Genomic DNA, 20,372 nt, shown 5'->3' on the forward strand with positions numbered 1-20,372 from the left:
GCCCCACTGCATTGGTAAACACCTCTGGTAAAATATCCCACTCTCTCCCAATCAAAATAGACTAGCTCTGTGCCATTAGCTAAAACATAAACAACTCATCCTTGCTAATATGTTATTATGTAAATAGCCTATGTTTTTGTTAAGTTCTTTCAGCTCATTTACTGTACCTAATTATCAATGTAACTCTGTTGGAGCTTTGCTGAAGGACATGTATCCAGTCGGACCATCCCGGTTAACAAATGTAAAATAAATAAATAATAATAAATAATAACCCACCAATGTATATTCATTTGTCCTTTATCTCTTAAAAACGGGCTTTCTGTGCTACTCTGATGACATATTACACAAATATGCCTATTCCTTTGTCCTTTACCTAAAAACAGACTTTCTGGGTTAGTAGTACTGGTGTACTAAATGCCTCCAAAGACTGCTGGCTGCTGCGACATTGCAGGCACACTAAAAGTGGAATAGGAAGGCAACAGGCAGCAAAATATCAAAATTTTAGACGAACACGTAATGATCTTAAAAAAAAAAAAAAAAAAAATATATATATATATATATATATATATATATACACACACACACACACACACAAATATATATATATATATATATATATATATACATATATATCCACTTCTATATCTCAAAATACTGAAATCTCAAATTTCCATATTTCGTGACCAGAATGCCGACACCTCACAACATCAAAACTCCAAAATCAGGAAACTGAAAATATCCTAAAGGAATAAATATAAACAAAATCCAAGCCTCCCCCCAAAACACACAAAAACACTACATAACTCAAATTAACACGACCAGACATTTATGCAGGGGGGCAAGCCCCCCTGCGTCCTCCCATGTGGCTCCACTTCCCACCCCCCGCTATTTATATATATACCAACTCCGAGGTTGCACTAACTCAAAAACATAAAATAACACAAACCTACTCTTACCTTCCCTAGACTTCCATTGCAAACAGTCATATTTACACTTACTAATAACACACACACACATATTACACATGTACAAAAATCTCCACATACAACACTCACACACACAAACCCTCACCTACCTACCCCTAAAACTCCCCACAAAAATTTAAACCAAAAAACTTCAACACAAACCCTTAAAAATTCAGCACCTACCTAAATCCCCAGACATAAACAAACATCGGCCGCCATACCATGATATCCTTTAAGAGAGAGTGCACAATGCAGTATACAACAAACTAAACCTATCCCGCATTCGGTAAACTGAGATTCGACAAAGTCAACTTTCGAAAAAGTGCACTTTTCACATTCTAGTCTCGAAATACTGAAATTCGAGATTTTAGTATTTTGAGATATAGAAGTGGACCCATATATATATATATATATATATATATATATATATATATATATATGTCTATTACTGTAGATCGAAATGACACTATTTTGAAATACGATAGTGTCCCACTAACGCGAAAGTGCACTTCAACGAAAGTCACTAAGTCGAACGGGACATTTTCTGCACTGTGGTGCGGTAGTGATGGACCTTAGTGTTAGGGCTTGGGCTAAGGATAGTGGATAGGTGGTAGGGCTATCCACTATCCTTAACCTAAGCCCTAATCCTAAGGTCCGTGACTACTGCACCACAGTACAGGAAATAGGTCCATACCTACTGCTCAGTGGAGGAAATACAATTTCCTGCACTGTGGTGCGGTAGTCACGGATCTTAGGGTTAGGGCTTGGGTTAAGGATAGTGGATAGTCCTACTAGCTAGCCACTATCCATTATCCAAACGCTAACCCTTCGTTTGTTCTAGTGACTTTCGCGAAAGTGCACTTTCGTTGAAGTGCACTTTCGCATTAGTGGGACACTACTATCGTATTTCGAAATAATGTAATTTCGATCTACGGTAGTAGACCCATATAAATATATATATATATATATATATATATATATATATATATATATATATACACACACACACACACACACACACACACACACACACACAGATTTACTTTTAAGTACTCATTTACAGGTAGGTGAAATGGTCTGCAGTGGACCTTTCTTAGTAATGATTTTGCTAGAATAAAAGAAAAAAAAATGAGTATGTACATAAACCAGTAATCACCCATATTAGGCAAGGCACTGGGGTTATTTGAAAAATGTTACATCACATTAATGCTTTCCAGTCTTCTTACCTCCAATGAGGGCAGCATCTTTATCAATAGCACTCACTACAAAAAAAAAAAAAAAAAAAAAAAATTAGAGAACTACGTCTTACTTTGATACATTTGTCAGCAAATTAAATTTCTACCAGTTACCTTCTCTTAGAATTTTCAAAATGTTATGCAACACATGATGTTTACATTGTTTATTCATTTATTCATGTATTCATGTAGTGAATAAAAGCTACAAGATGAAAAAAAAAAAAACAGTTTTGATGTCATTTCCTTAAGAATGCTTTGTCATTCAATAAAACATTATTCTCGAAGAAAATTCCATGGATTAGAACATACATTTTAACAAAAAGTGAATTCAAAATAACAATCTTCTTATCTGGAAAGTTATGTGAAGTTACACTGCAAAATGTGTGCGTGCGTGCGTGTGTGTTTGTGTGTGTGTGTGTGTGTGTGTGTGTGTGTGTGTGTGTGTGTGTATGCATATAAAAAACACCAAGAGTTCAACACAAACTTTGCATGGCAGTTTTAAAAATATGATTTATATGGGGATGGTGAATAAGAGCTGCAGAATGAAAAAATGTAATATTTACCCCTGAATAAACAAATAGGAAATGTTACCAAAAGAACACTGGAAAGGAGACCTGATAGTAAGCCTAAAAATCCAGCAGTCAGCCAAATAAAGTGGGGACAGTAAAATGATTCATTAGAGAAGACAATGATGTTGGGGAAAGAGGGAATGAACATGAATTTGCAAGAGCTTAAAGAAACAATTGTTCACAGACAGGCCTGCCATACTAAAGTCAATAAAAGGCTTTCATTCCAAAATGTATGTTAAGAACTTCATCAGAACTGACAATATGCTAAAAACTTCTCTTTAAAATGTGTCATACAAAAATCACATGCTCATGTTAATGGTTTACTTGATATGTTTATATCATTAGACAGTTCTTCTTTCAGCTATTCCCAGTTAGGGGTCGCCACAGCAGATCTCCTGTCAGCTCATGATTGGCAGTGGAGTTTTACAGTGTCGAGTTGCCAGCCCAGCACCAAACCTTCCACAGAAGGCATGCACACACTCAAACCTAGGGCCAATTTAGAGTGTCCAATCCACCTACAGCATGCCTTTGCGGTGTGGGGGGAAACCGGAGCACCTGGAGGAAACCAACGTGACAACAGGGAGGACATGCAGACTCCGCGCAGAAGGCACCCCAGCCGAGGATCAAACCGTTGAACCTCTTGCTGTGAGGCAGCAACGCTAACCACTGCACCACTGTGGCCGCCCTATTAGACTGTTCTGAGCATGTGATTTTGTATGAAACATTTTAAACAAGACGTTTTTAGCATACTGTCAGTTCTGATGAAGTTCCTAATATAAATTTTGGAAAGAAAGTGCTTAACTAATTTGTAAAATAAAATTATTGTGGAATATTAGAGTTGCGTTCTTTCAGTACTGCTGGGTTTTTTTTTGTTTTTTTTTACAGTTTGTGATTGCTCCTATGAAGAGTTTCAGTTGGTTAGCCAGAATGTCAAGACTTTATCAGCAGGCTAAGAATAAAGGAAGCATTCAATGGCCATGCTGTCCCTCTTAGCTTTCTCATCCAGTCTCTTTTTTATTCATGTGTGATCTTATAGCAATAACCGATAATGTGAATCTTCAATATACCACACCCAGGATCTGTTATTGCTATTATACGATGACATTATTTAAGAAAAAAATTGCTTACTTTTCTTAAACAAAGTCTTTGTATAAAGGTGTTCTTCAGCTTTCATTAGATATCTTTGTATAAAGGTGTTCTTCAGCTTTCATTAGATATCTTTTGCTGCTTCTTTTGATGTACTGAGCATGCCTATGGGACTTATGTTCCCACGCTTATGCAGTACGTCAGTGTTTTGGAAAGGAAGCAACACAGAAAGGAAGATCTCCACTGCTCCTTTTTTTTTGTTTTTGCTTAATAGTCAACTTGCTTAATGGTCATTGCCAGCTAGGCAGTAGTTAGGATTCTGACTGCATACGAAAAAGTTAATTAAAACTGTTGATCGTCAATAGTTACTTAACTAGATAAGCTCAATGAAAAAACAATATACTTGCAGTCAGATTTGTGACTTCTGGATTTGTAAACTATCCCTATGAGATTTATGGGAAGCAAATTACACATTTTAGTGGAAAGGGTAACATTCCTACATCTGAAAGGAGCTTCTCCAATGAGTTTTGACTTGCAGTATGAATATCAGAGTGTTCTAAACCTAAAAATACAAATGCATTTTGGGTGCAATGTGAAATACTAACACATTTAATTACTTATTTAAACTACACTTAGCAGTACAATGGGTTCAAACCCAGCATGCAGGATGTTTGTTCGCTGCTTTGCATTTTTGTTAGAAGTATGAGAGAGGCAGGATGGAAAAATAAAAGGAAAATCAGGTACATTTCTTTAGTTTTGAATAACTTTCATACCTCTGGGCAGTCTGGATTTCTAATTTTACTATTTTTTTTTTTATGGTAAAGAAAACAAAGTTATATCATATATTAATGTAAGAAATTCTGGGCGACCGGACCTTTTTTAATTGGTATATGCTCGATTTACAATGGACATGCTGGTTGGGCTGACCAATCAGCGTGCTCGTTTTTGAATGTTAATGGCCATACATTGTACAATAATACATATATGAAATATCCTACTCTGTGTTTGTCATTAAAATGTAGGTGCAGCTTGCTATAATGGTAGTGTAGTAGACGTACAGTAAAGCTTTATTTTGAGTTAATAATTTTGTCTTTCAAAGAGGCAGAGTCATGCAGTCTTCAGTGTTACTGCTGTCACTTGTTCCTCTGGTTTGGTTCCTGGCTGGGGGGTTTCTGTCTGCATATTTTCCTTTTGGTCCCCATTAATTGTTACTAGGCTCTCCAGTTTTGTCTCAAAAGACACTGGTGAAAAACAAAAAACTGCATCACCATTTGTGTTTTTTTTAAATAGTTGTGAAAGATGCTAGCTGGTGAAAATGATTCAGTCATACAGAACTTTCTTTTTCACCCACATAATTCTGTTGGAATTGTCTTAATTCTGGCCAAATTTACATTTGTACAACACCAGCCTTTAAAATAAACAGCACAGTTTCACACACTTGATGCATTGGGCAGGATTCACGAAGCCTCCGTGTAAGAGTTATAACTCATACACGGAGGCTGCAGTTAAACGGAGTGATGTCAGCATGCTTTGCATATTCATGAGAGCATGCTGAATCACACCTAAGGCTAACACGGTCCATGTAAGACAGTAGGGGGCGTGTCCGTAGGCCGAGCCCTGTAAGCGGACATGCCCCCAGAAGAGGAAAAGTGCCCAAAGTAAACACCCACGACAGAGTCCACGGAAATGTGAATAAACAGAACACAACACATGCCCCACAGACTATGAACAGCAAACATATAAATAAGCATGTTATATATATTTTTTAAATTGTAAAAATGTTTAACCGTGAGTGCGCTTTCGGCGTGCCCGCAGCGCAGCTACAGTTAGCAGTCAGTGGGAAAGCATATAAGAACTAAATATGCAAAATAAGCCAGGAAGCAATAGCATAGCAGTAGAGATGTTGGCTGAAGAGCAGGCATTCATGGTTCGAGCCCCCACAACACCAATTGTTATTTTTAGCAAAATAAGCACGAAACAAGTCCCTGACAAATATGTACACATAAAACCAAATGTTATGTAAAATGTAATGAAATAGCCCATTTATATTGAAGAAATGTGAGGTAACAAAAGAATAAAAAATGCCAGATGTGCCCATAGCTGAGCTACAGTTTAACAGGGTGAGTGCATCTGCCCGTAGATGAGCAGTGGTTTAACTGGTGCAAAATGAGTGCCCGTAGCTGAACAGTGGTTTAACATGCTAAATCTATATGCCCCTAACTGAGCTGAGAGTAATATTCGTGCTGATAGCCAAATGAGGCTTAAACCAGCGTACCCCATTTGCGGGGAGCTGCGCACCTCGCAAACAAGCTGACCAACGGGCAACGTTGAGCAAGCCGTATCAAAACTGCCTTTACACAGACACACCCTTCAGCATGTCTAGACAGTCATGAAAAATAAAAAGCAGTGGCCAGGTTTGAACCCAGGATACTATACACCATAGTCAAGGTACCAAACCACTAAGCCATGACAGCAGTACCTAGAAATGCAATAATAGCTAATATATAGGAATGAATACAAACTGGAGCATGACAATGCAGGTTTACTGAAGTTGATACAATTCCAAAATGGCCAATCACAGATATGTGTGGAAAAAACGGACTATATAAGCCCCATAGGCGGGAATACACAGCATAAACAATTGTAGAACTGAACTGCAGGCAGAATGACAGGAGTAGGAGAGGGTAGTTGCTTTCAAGCACAGAGGTGGGGCATTGAGGAGTCCAGGTACATGGTCTGGATCCTAGTCCACAATCATGAGGCCCAACTCATGCAGGGCCAGGTCCTCTGGGGAGCATACAGGGCTGAGGCATGGGACTGGTTGGCTCATGATCTCACCAGTGCCACAGGGATTCCAAGGACTGGTGAGCAGGTCCATCACCACCATGCGGACCTGAAGAGACGCAAGCAGGACCAACTGAACCTTTGGATCCAGGAGGCCCGCAAACACCCAACGCCCACTACTGAGTAAGTTACATTTAATTATGTATGTAAGAAATTAAACTAGATGATATTATGGAGATGTGTATTCCAATATTACTTCATTTATATTACAGCTGCAGGTATCCGTTCTGCGAACCGCAGAGCCTATGGCGATAGGCTGGTGCGGTTGCACCACCAGGCAGGTCAGTAATCCACTACCAGTAACTGTAAAGAAATATAAAAGTATGACAGTCAGCAAAAGAGTGCAGTGTAGTCACTAAGGAATAAAATGTGCAAGTAACAGTGTGAAAGTGTCTGCAAGTATTGCTTGATTACAAAAGTGTGTTTCAGCCAGTAAGTTAAACCGAAAAATGAAACTGTCTGTCATAAATTCTGAAATAAAAATGCCCCACCTGTAAGAAAATAGTACACAACCTGCAGCAGGCTGAAAAGTATAGCTGCAGAAGATGATGAAATCACATGTGTGAAATATATCCCTGTTGAAATACTGAAACATGACAGAAGTGAGACTGATGGAAAGGATTGTAATAACTACAGGTAAAACATGTCAATAAAGCCTAGAAGTAAGTACCATCCTGAATAGTAAAATGAAAGCAAGTGAGAGAGTGTGAGAAAGTGCCATGAATCCAGCAATATATATAGACTGGGAACATTACTCAATCCCAAACTTTCTAGCCCAAAGGTTCCTGGAGTTCATAAATTCAAATGCCATGGAACAACTAGTCACCATTCCCACAAGAGGAGAAAATATACTAGATCTCATCATCACAAACATGGGGACAAAATGCTCCACACCGGAAGTATATCCCTCATTGGTGAGATCAGATCATAAACTAATCTCACTGGATATCCACATCCCGCCCCCACCCCAAACAAAAATGACCACAGTGAAGAACTTCTCTAAAGCAAACTTCACACTACTCAAGACTGGTGTGGTATCCTTCAAGGCCCCCGAGCCAGTGGAAACCACAACCCAAGCTGTTCAAAGTGTTGCTGCATCTGGAATGTGTATCCCAAAATCTGGATATGTTGCTCTCAGTCTGCAATATGCAGATAGGATGATTGTCTGATATACCAAACATCCACACTAGTCTACGGCTATATAAAGCAAATATAGCAGGATGATGTAGCTGAACAAAGCTAGATATGAATGTGTATGAAGAACAATAAAATGTATGTTGATGTTGCAGTAACAGTCCTATCACCAAGTTGAAATAGTTATCATATAGGAAACTGTAGATAGAACAGTAGTGTGTATATATCTGTAGCTATTACAAATGTACAGCATATGTATTGGTATTTGAAGGTGTTAATATTATTTTCTTCACCCCACCCTATAACCACATATAACCCATTCCACATGAAAATGGTATGTGCAATCACAATTAACACCCCTGGACATTTGTCCTGTTGGGTCATATATATTTGCATGTCCATTGATGCATCTGCCCTGTTCATACATCCAAACCTGATGGCCTGTTGCCATCAATTAACCCTGCATGTTGTTGGACTGTGTATTGCTGTTCAAATTATGCATGTGTTATGCACGCTGTTCAATGGTGTGAATATCTGGGTGTTTGGTTAATGGGAATACTAATGCATGCTGTTACAACTAATTGTGAATGATATTATATGTCACTAACCCAAACTGTCATGACATAATGCAAAACATAGGATGACAGGGAAGGCGGGTTCCAGCAGACCCACCTCTCCCACCTCAGCTGGCGAGTGCACCTGGCACTAGTGCCGAGTCCGGACCATCCTCCGGTGGCCCTGTGCCACCTGCGGGTGGAAGCGCTGCAGGGGATGGGGCTCGCCCCCCCCTCTGCAAGTGTGGCCAGAGGAGAACCACCACTCACCCTCCGTAGTGTCTGGACTGTGGTGCGTAGGGAGATTCAGGACTCTGTTCTCGAGCCCCTATGCCAGCTTGAGGCATGGGTGGCACAACTAACGGGCATGCCTGTTGCCCGGCCTACACAGCCCCCAGCACAGCCCCATCCTGGGCAGTGAAGGAACAGTGGCAACTGCCTATGGGTGGGGATATCAGTTCCACTGTTGCCATCTGTGGGCTCATGGGCTCTGGATATCCAAACCTCCGTCCCCGTCAATTGTGTAACCCCCCCCCACATGTGTCCTACACCGCCCCTGTATGCGTCTTGTTTGTCTTGTCTGTTGACCTACCCAACCTACCTCCCCAGCTGTACTGACTTCCTTCACCTGACATACCACTCTCACCTGAAAAAAAAAAAGGGCACTCTGTACCCACAATAAAATTACGCCCCATACATAGCTGCCCATTCCGCACACATGTCTGCTGGACATGGAATCTATCAATTACAATTGGCTGTACAACAAGTATTATTGTTGTCCTGACACCTCTCTCAGGGTGGAAGGTTTCAAATGTCACACCAAATTACATACATATGCACAGCTGTTGCTGATGAAGAAATGGGCAGCTATGGGCCTTACCTACATCCCTCCTGCAAATCCCAAGCTTGTTTCCCTACTGTCTTACCCTCTTTGTGACCCCTTTTTCACCACTTTCCTGTCTCCCCATTTTCATTTCTTTCAAAGAAAATAGCGCGGGTGTGCGCAAGAGTAAGCATGTTTAAGCGGTTGTAAGCGAGTGTGCGCGTGTGTGCGTGGAGCTAACCGCCAGTGCGCATGCGTGAGTGCCACGCAAACCAGCGCTAACCCGGTTACAACTGCTTAAATGTGCCTTAGTCACTTTGATTGATAGGTCCTGTACTCAGTTCAAAAGCAAAATAAAATCCCACTGTCATTCCCGAACCCAGGACCTTGGAAACACTAGTCTGTATGACCTACCACTAAGCCATGACTCTTATACAAGAACATTGTGCTAAAATAAATATAACATGTAATAGTAGGGATGAATGTAAAGGGAATATAGGATGTGTAGTACCCAAAGCATGTCATATAGAATTACTGTCAAAACTACTGGATTCCCACAATAGTACTGTGTGAATACAAGCAGCCATGCTAGTTGGCAGCTTGTAGGTAATAATGTCAGTTAAAGTACATTTATAAATGTATGTATATGTACATATATATATATATATATATATATATAAAAATATATATCTATATATAGTTGTAGGAGTCATTGTGCATACACACTTACTACAGGGAACATGAGAGAGGAATGGAGAAATGTGAATCTACAACATAGCCTGAATCATGAGAGAGATACTAACCTTTACACTCACAGAACACTGTCCACAGCATACCAGCATGGTCCCCACCCTTACAATCTGAAAGGGCAATGCCTATCCCACATACCCTTTTATAGAACTGACCTGAAATCACAGTGAGAACTGCAATCAGTACACAACTGGCTGTATGCAATTAGCAAATGCTGGCTTACAATTGGTGCAGAGGCCATCACATGGACCTATGCAGATACCTACAAAAGCATCCAGTACTAACACTCCACACATGCAATACATTCATTGCACTGTCTGGAAGCAGACAGAGGGAGAGAGAAAAGTGGGAGAGAGAGAGAGAGAAAAAAATATATATTATACACTGTGACTCTGTCACCCGAAGCTGTTAGCAGTGACAGTAGCAGCAGCAAGCAGAAGCAGTGGTAATGCAACCAGCTGCGACAAACACAGGTAATGCAAAGTAGCAGGTTAATAGTGTGCATACTGTGAACCCTCCAAATGTGTCATAGGTCTGTATCTATAGGTATGTCCATGTGATATGTTGTGTGTACGTTGTTCCACCAAAAGGGGATGACCATACATTACATGTCAATCAGTCTTAGGCCATGATCCTGGCAGCAGTTGTCTGTGCGTTGCCCCAGCAATGGCTGTAGTGACTGCTTTGAAAGGTCAGCCAGGTTCAAAAGGCAGGATCAGCCCATCACAAAGGCACACTGGCTGGGAACAAGTGTCTGCAGGTACCCAATATCACTGCATATGCATCCCATACTGCATAATTCCATAGCTTAGCAGACCAGGCCGGTTATGCATATGATGTGGTAGTTCCCAGGGTCAGTCGAGGTGCCTCCTTAGTGGTGTGGGACCACTGTCGCTGTATGCCACTGTCCAGGTACATATCCTGTAGTACGGCCAAGATAAATTATCAGTGTTATATGTGGTTGTATGTCCTCTCGGAGTGCAGGTAGCACACATCCAGGGATACCATGAGGTCACAGTGATGCTGTGTGTTCTGCTCTGCTGAGGGCAGCCCTCACCTGTACATGTGAGATGATACGGAGGTTACATACAGCTGTGATAAATATTTCAACTGGTGGGGGAGAAGGAGGGGGGATACGTGCACCGAACATGTCTGCAAGACTGTTGCCAATATCCGTGTGTTTGGTGAATGTTAAGTAGGTGTGTATTAACACAGAGCATATCTGAGGCATGTGGTCCATATGTGTAACATAACTGAAGAAGGCCTTGTGGTCATCCATAGTGTTTGTGGCCATTTCCCTCCCAGAGTAGGTCGTGGCCATTGTTATGATGGACCGTAGCGTAGTACCAGTGCTGACCACAGATGCCTTCCCTTAATGTGAATGTGCTCTGTCCTGCAGTAGCCTCCTGCTATTGTTATACAATCTGCCTCTGTCTGGGGTCCACCGGACAGGATACCTAACCTTTGTGCATAGGGTCTGGGTTAGAAATGTGTGTGCAAGTTCCATGCAATCTGTGGCATGTCCATGGTAAGCATTTGCAAAGGGGTCAGCAGTGTGGCTTGTGGCTTCCACTGGCCCAGTGTGCTGCATGGATACCATCTCAGTCCCAGCAAGTGAATAACTGTCTAATCACATACATATCAAAGTAGTCTACTGTGCTGGTGGTGGTGGTGGGATATGTATATCCAGGCTGAGTAACTTCTGTCCACATCACAGTAGTGGATGGCGTCCCACATACAGTACCTTGGGATGAACCCCCAGAGTGAGGTTGTGCATTGCACCTGTCAGTGTGTGCTGACCAATGGGGCATGCTACTATGTTGTGTGGAATGTGGCAGGTATTGTTGCACAGGTGTTGGCTGAGCACTGATATCTGGCCATGTACCTGTGTATCCACCATGACACACACACATGCAACATATGGGAGTAGTAGTATATCACTACACATGAGTATCATGTATAGTATGTGTGCCATATATTGCTGACATGGTCTGCTGATATCCTGTTTGTGTTCTCTTCCAGGGAGATGGCGCATCAGCATAATCCCACCTACTCTGTAGCGGAAGACGAGGAGATCCACCAGAGCCTGGTGTGGGAGCATGACATCCTGTTTTCCCGCACCAGTCAGAATCAGCAGGAGAGGGCTGCACTGTGGCAAGACCTTGTCCACAGGGTAAATGATATTGGCACGCATAACAGGACATATGAGCAGGTACGACATCACTGCAGTGATTTAATCTGAAGTGTCCGTCAGTGTGCATCAGATATCCACAGGCAACAGGTTGCCACAGGAGGTGGGGTGGCCACACATCCCCCCCTCACCAGACTGGAGGGGCTACTCCTAAGTGTTGTGGCTCCAGCCCTGGAACAGCAACAGCAGTACACCTGCATTATGATGGAGGCTGGTTCCACACAGCAGCACGACATGGAGCATGCAGGTAATATGCCATATGTACACTTGACTGTTCTGTACACTGTATCATATGCAATATCAATGGCACAGTTGTGCCCACTGACATTAATCTCATCATTTCTGCAGGTCCCTCTGGGGTTACAGCAAGGCAGGCCATCCATGCTGGTGAGTGTGTTTAACATAACCTATAATACTCCTGATAATGCTAGTAACAGTAGTGTAACTCAGTAGTGCTCTGTGTGTATACTGCGGGGTGTGCATGTGTGCAGGTGTGCCTGTGCCCATGTGTGCATGTGTACATGTGTGCATGTGTCCATGTGCATGTGTGCCTGTGTCCACGTGTGCATGTGTGCCTGTGTCCACGTGTGCATGTGTGCCTGTGTACACGTGACCACGTGTGCATATGTGCCTGTGTACACGTGACCACGTGTGCATGTGTGCATGTGACCACGTGTGCATGTGTACACGTGACCACGTGTGCATGTGTCCATGTGTGCATGTGACCACATGTGCATGTGTGCATGTGTCCATGTGTGCATATGTGCATGTGTCCACATGTGCCTGTGTCCACGTGTGCATGTGTGCCTGTGTGCATGTGTCCACGTGTGCATGTGTGCATGTGTGCCTGTGTCCATGTGTGCAAGTGTCCATGTGTGCATGTGTGCAGAAGTGCATCACTGGTAACAATGTCTGGAGACTGAAAACTGTGTTTCCTGTCTTCCTCCCACAGGTTCTGGTGCTGCTCTGGTGACCTGCAGCAGGGAACCTGAATTTTGTGCCACTGGTACTGGTAATGATGATATTTGTGTAATGGTACAGGAAGGTGTGTCAGGGTCCGCCATTGGTCAGCCAATTGACAGTACACAGCTGTCAACCCCATCATTGCGCACAGTCATCCTGGCAGCACATCCTTTGTCACCATTGTCCCTAGGTGATGGACAGGATACAGTGGGCATAGACCAGGGTAATGTGGTACCTGTGGTACATGCGTCCCCACACAGCAGCCATGGGCAGGGTCCTCCAGTGGTACCACACAGACAGTTGCCCATGGGTACTCATGGGAGCATCCATGGGTGTACTGCCTCTGGCCGACGTGCCCAAAGAGGTCTGTCAACCTCAGCTATGTTTCGGACTGTCATGCAGGCACAGTCGCGTATGGAAAGGTACACCAGACAGGGTCTGAGGGAGCTGAGAGCATGTCGCACAGCCATGACAGACAGTATGTGTGACATTGCGGATGCTATCCGTAACTTCACCGATGTCATAGACAGACGTTGTGGGGACATATTACAGCAGTTCCACAACCAGATGTCCATGAGCCAGGGCAATGGTGGGCGTTTGCGGCGTTGACGTGGCCATATGCCGGCAACAGCAGCAGCTGGCAGTTGGAGCAGACGACAACAGGCTCGCGCACGCCCCCATAGTGCCAGCAGCAGCCCCAGCAATGCTGGGTCTGTGCTGTCATCGGAACGCCCCAGGAGACTACGTGCATGTGGCTCTGGAAAGTCCCAACAGGGACCTGTGTCCAGTCAACACACTCCCACTTCTGATGACAGTACCCAGTCTGGTGTAGTACTGGATACGGTCCATAGCACCCCTGCCAGGCACAGGTACCGTGTTCGTGCATACAGACACTGATCTGTATGACCTGCCAGGTGCAGTCTATGGCTTTCCACAAACCCCTGTATATGGCAGCCATGAGGTGGAACTGTGTGCGTGCATACACACATGCGAAATGTTAACACCTAGGGTGACCACATACATGCACACACTGCACCAACACTGCCCCACCCTGTACTGCTGCCCCTCACCAACACACATACACACACATGTCAATTGGCAGTATCAGTGGCTGAATCAGGCATACCTAATCCACACCCTGTGCATATGATGACACTGTGCCACCTCCTGCAATCTCCAACATCATTGTGGGAACAGGTAAACATGTTGCTGATGCACAGGGTGACTACATAGAAGTGTATTAGTAGTATCATGTTGGTAACAGTACAGTGTGCTGCTATGACTGTGTGTTTATCCCAGCATGCCTGTTGCAGTAACTGTATGAATGTCCTGAATTGTTATCTGCACCCATAGTACATACCAAAGTGTAACAGCTGCACATAATTGCATGCCGGTGGTAAGGTTGTCAACAGGTAGCCGCATACATGGGTAGCACAGGGGGAAAGCTAATGCAAGTAGTGATATGCAATGGTGGACATGTACAGTAATGGTGTCAAGTTGCCCACAATGACTATCAATGTGGATGTTTGCGCATGTAGATATGTGTGCAGTACCAATGTAATCCAAATCACAAATAACTATGACATAATATCAGTTCTACCATGGGCATCTGCGCTGTGTATTCCTGGGTACATGTTGATAGTGCCTACATATTTGCATTGTTACTTACTGTTATTGTTACCCCTTCTTTGTTGTACAATGCACTACTTCCAGCCCTGTTTACTGTATCTTTGTTTGCATGCATGTTCGCTTGGGGTTCCCTGGAACACTGCTTACACCTGCAATGCAGAGTTACAGTGCTTCTGTAGACTCCTAGTGACATCTGCATAGCGTGCATCACGTATGTCAACTTTACACATGACAGAACATCACTGTCTGTCCTGTACGCATGTACATTGCCTGTGACACATTGCACATGTCTTACCTGGCATTTACCCACGTGTGCAGTCATATATGCCAGTGCTATGAAACAGTAGCGGTACACCCACACATACACACCTTCAGTATGTTGTTCCCCATTGGCCCTATGTGTTGGTACTCACCATGGCAATCACACTACTAGGGTAGCAAGTGCAAAGGTAACCTGTGAATCACCTCTATGGTCCATTTGTGGTTTATGTGAGTCATGTGTCAATGACACAGCTACCACATGTATGCAGTCAGCCATCACCCTTGGCCAGGAACGTACAACACATGTGTGGGATGCCACCACACAGCCAATCTGGGGACTGGGCTCTCTGAACCCAGTAATGCCATACCCTGTCAGGTGGCGTGTCATATATACTACATCCTGGACAAACTTCAACCCCAATCCCTGCTGCTACTATTGATAAAACCTCTGAAGATGTTTCTGATAGTTTTGACCAATTCTTTACTGAGACATTGCAGGCCCTAGCTAGCCATCTACCTCCTAGCTCCCATGGTCCTGAAAGTAGCACCCCTAGAAACCTACTTGCGTTCAGCTGCCAATCAGTCGCCACTTCACTTCTCCGTACCTTGATTGAAACAGTGAAACCCACTACACTTTCTGCTGATCAACTCCCTGCCGAGTACCTATCAAAATCAGATGATGCTATTGCTTACCCCGTCTCAAAGGTAATCAAATGAACCATGGTAGAATCTAAAGTTCCCACCATCTGGAAAATATCATATGTAATCCCACTTCACAAAGGAGGCAGCTCTACTGAATTCTCCAATTATAGGCCAATAGCTATACTCTCTCCACTTGCAAAGATTATGGAAACTTTATTCATAGACAATTCATGCACCACCTAATCCAAAATCGCCTTATGGCAGACACTCAGCATGGCTTCCGACCTCATCACAGCACTACTTCAGGCCTCCTAGCCTTTACTAACACCATAAACCATACTTGCAACACTAATTATATATCCTCAGCCCTCTATTTGGATCTTTCCAAGGCATACGATATGGTTGATCACCAACTTGTAATACACACCCTGCAAACATTCTGTCTAGATACTGGAGCATTCCAATGGTTTCAATCCTACCTGCATGGTTGACAGCAGGCTGGCCTCTGGCAGAACAAACTCTCTAACCTTCTACCTAACACCCTCAGAGTACCACAAGGCTCTATACTAGGGCCCTTGCTGTTCTCCATCTTCATTAACGACCTTTATACTGTCATCCCAAAAGTCAGCTGTATCCAATATGCTGAAGACTCTACTCTGATCTGCTCAGCCACATCTCCAGTAGAGTTATGGTCAGCTACCCAGACCACCTTTAATACAATAGAAAACTGTCTTTCTGAACATCATCTGATCCTAAATCCCAAATAAACTAAACTGCTGTTATTTCACCAACACGTAGGTCTACCACTTTCACCTTTACCATAACATCAACTGATGGCACAATAATCTCCCCTGACCCATCTACTAAACTTTTAGGTGTCATCATAGACAATAATCTCAAATGTGACCTACATGTTAACCAAATTATCAAAGCCATCAATAAAAAACTAGGGTCACTTTACAGAATAAAAGCCTTCCGAGCCCCTCCAGCTAAAGGTGCCATAGATCGCTCACACCTTCTTTCAACCCTTCTGTATGCATCCCCTCTACTCTCGAATATGAACAAGACTGTCCTTAACAAACACTCAATTTGCTACAACCACATTGCCAGGTTTGCCACTGGGCTGCCTTTTAGGACACATCATTGCATCAATCTAAATCAGCTTGGTTGGCTTGCAATACCCAGCCTAATACAGTATAACCAAATGATTATGGCCTATAAAATCCTCTATAATCCGGACAATACTCCTGCACTTCAAATATTATCACCCCCTATAACAATCCTAGACCGCTTCGATCCTCTAACAAACTACTAATTCAGACTAGCAAATTTAATAATACAGTCGGTGATTCTCCCTTTGCAAACTCTGTAAGTAGATCCTGGAACCCACTTCCAGCTGATATTACCCTACTTTCCACCTTAGGTCAATTTAACACTAGACTCAAACAACATTTGTCACTTAACTGGCTATGTCAATGTATCAAGCCTGGCTAACTCGAATGTGTAAAATGTGTGAACCAGTTTACTGTGTAATTTAATTTAATCCTGACTTGTGCTCAGGACTAACATTAACCTGTGGAACATGTTTAACTTGCTTACTTATGTAATCTCTGTAAATAATCTGTTTGTAATATGTAATGCTGGTATTATGTAATGCTGTATCTGCTTACCCTTGTAGCTTTTCTCCCCGGGCCTCCCCTGGAAATGGACATGCATCCAGTCAGACTATCCCGGTCAACAAATGTAGGATAAATAAATAAATAAAAAATATATATTACAGTGACTACAATACAAGTCAGACATTGACACGCACTGACAGCATGCTGAACACACTGGGGCATACGTGGGGACTCAGAATAGCATCCTGCCTGAGCATCACACACCTCCGCAGCTGGCACACAGGCATATGTTCCGTTGGAACAGAGCACATGCAACACATGGCACACATCCCCTGTGCCACACACTCACAACCTGTAGGGCTACACAACACACCTGCTACAGACATGTCAGGTACCTGTCTTGGGTGCTGCACTGGGGTCCCACTCAACAGGCTGTATCTGGTGAAGGTCACAGTGATATGCCTCAGGGGCACTATGGTCCACCACAGAACACATGCATACAGGTCAGAGGCATGGACACATATGACTCACTCATTGACCATGCCAGTATGGCTGACCTGAGACATACCTCCCTGGACTACATGATAGGGAACATAGAATGGATCTCTCAGCATGTGGCACAGGCCAGTATGAGCCTGATCTTGGTTGCCAGCATACCCTCACCAGGTATGCTACCACTATATGTGGGAAGGGTGTTGTATGTCTACATTATGCTCAGTCTCCACTGTCATTCATAGGGTATCCACTGGCTGTCAACGTGTGCTTACATGCTAGGGAAGCCACAATGATGAGCAAGGGTCATCTTGCATGTGACACCCATGGCCCGATGTATAATGGCAAAGCTCCTTGGTACACACATACTGCCTTATGCTGCAGGACATGGTTTACATAGCCACCTCCATGGGTATCACACAGGTTAGGACACTAACAGTGCTGCTACACAACAACAGCAGTGTACACCGCAGGATGCATGCACCAGACACTGTCCTCAGCACGGTGAACTGCAATGTCTGTGCAGTACCAGATTCCTGATTCATGGCTCACAGGTGTTACCCATCACTGACAGGTTATGCCCCATACCATGCCTGTCATCCCTACACATGTAACACACATGGACAGGGGGGTGGTATCCCAAGGTACCACAGATACACACACCTCCAGGTTGTTGGCACAGCTCAAAGCATCAGGGCCTAATCATGTGCAGTTAACAGTGTGTCGGACTGCCATCTGGTTCATAGCCTGGCACACACAACCCTCCCATACACAGGAAGACCACCTATCCTCCATAACAACACTGGCAATATGACAGTCTCAAGAACTGTGTTTATATGGCTGGACTGCATCCAGCCAAACATTGTCTGTGAGAATTACTGTAGCTACAACACACTAGTTGAAGGGTTCACAGCATGTGGTCACTGAATTGCAGTGGAATGACATGTTACCACTACCACAACAGGTGGGAACATGCAGCACCTGTACATTGACTACATGTACACTATATGGCCCACACCAGATGTGTATCCTCTGCTGTAGGTATTACACCATATACACCCACACTGTATAGAGACATACCACGTGCGGACCCTGCACAGTAAGACACAGTCATATTGGTATACATTGCAAATACCATTTATCCACTCGAGGCATGTGTCAGACATGGTAACTACTGCAGGTCACAGGTATCACTCATCAGACCAATGATTGAGTACAATGCCCCATTATGATGTATCTGTCACACACTTACATCAGCTCCACAAACACCAAAAGGATAAACTCAAAAAAAATCCTATGTCTGCTGACTGAAAGAACTCCAGCGACTGAATCTAGTCACCAGTCACTTACCGCTTGCTCAGAGGTGACCTTACAAGGCCATACAAGGCCATGTCAAACCCAGATTTGATGACTTCACTTCAAAAAAAAAATCTAGATCATCAGAGCCACAAGGGCGAGACTTAACCTCCCATGGCTATTAATAGGAGGCATGGGCTGGATAGGGATCATCTCATAAGAAAGACCTATGCTGTGGACAAACAAAATCCATATACATATGAGGCAGAGCATCGCTGGCCTTGTTCAAGAGATCTTCTTAAATGAATGAATGGGAGATCAGATACCCCAGATTACCCTCAGTGTCACTGTCACTCGACAGAGCACAGCAAAATAATGGGTATAGTTCCCCATACTAAAGTTAAAGTAGTAAGGTGAGCGATGAGTTAGGCTTGTAAATCGGGTGAAGATCGGCAAGTATGAACCTATGAACCTATGTGTGCAATGCCATTGCTGGTTTAGGCAATGGCATGCATTGTTATGTACAAAGACCCACACAAGGTCATACTGTGTGACACAACCACATGTGGCAGTTGTGGGTTACCAAAACATACTTATCTGTACTCTGACAATGGTAATAGACCCAGTAGCAGAGCGCACTATTGGCATTACTAGCCAACTAGCCCTGTTTGGCTGTGCTGATAGTGTGGTGACATCACCTGTGTTTACTGGGGGACTATGCAGCATCTGGTGTATTGTAGTATTTGCCAAAAGGATCTGTTCTCTCACACTTGCATTTACACACACCCTAGTACCCCCACACACATGCACACTTGCCATTTGCAGGATTCATTCCCCTACCTAACTAAGTCATGACAGGTGACAGAGACGCATTAGCAAAGTGCACTATTCGGATTACTAGATAGTTCCTCTTCTCTGGTTGTGCTTATAGGGTGCTGACAACATCAGTATTTTGAAAGGGTAATGTGCATCAGGTAGTGTGATCTCCTGATTGCCAAAACTAACATGTTTTCCATATGGAAATGCACACACACAAACTCCCCACATCCGAACACACACAAATGCCATTTACAGGTTTCAGACTCCTACCTAACTACATTACGACACTCGGGAGAGACGCATTAGCAGAGTGCGCTAGTCGCATTACTGGGAGGCTTCCCTTCTCCTGCTGTACTTATAGGGTGCTGACATCATCTGCGTTTAGAAAGGGGAATGTGCATCCTGTGTGTTCTCCCAGTTGCCAAAAGGGACATTTCCCTCACACAAAATTGCACACACACTAACCCCCCTCATCCAAACACACACACTTGCCATTTGCA

At 43.5% G+C, this 20,372-nt stretch overlaps 1 protein-coding gene across 2 annotated transcripts in view; it reads right to left on the reverse strand.

Moving 5' to 3' along the window:
- Positions 1-20,372, reverse strand: part of GYPC (glycophorin C (Gerbich blood group)) — a 341,195-nt gene that overhangs the window by 14,313 nt on the left and 306,510 nt on the right. The window contains exons 1-2 of one of the 2 annotated variants that reach the window (XM_044060675.1): positions 2,315-2,402; positions 2,192-2,227 (exon numbers count right to left, since the gene is read on the reverse strand). In XM_044060675.1, the coding sequence (XP_043916610.1) occupies positions 2,192-2,227; positions 2,315-2,372 (94 nt within the window). In that variant the 5' untranslated portion in view covers positions 2,373-2,402. Of the gene's footprint in view, positions 1-2,191; positions 2,228-2,314; positions 2,403-20,372 lie in introns of those variants that run through there. The other variant, XM_044060676.1, reaches the window with a different exon arrangement.

Source organism: Protopterus annectens, chromosome 2.part0, assembly GCF_019279795.1.
Source record: "Protopterus annectens isolate FY-2018-M chromosome 2.part0, PAN1.0, whole genome shotgun sequence".
Taxonomy (NCBI): domain Eukaryota; kingdom Metazoa; phylum Chordata; order Ceratodontiformes; family Protopteridae; genus Protopterus; species Protopterus annectens.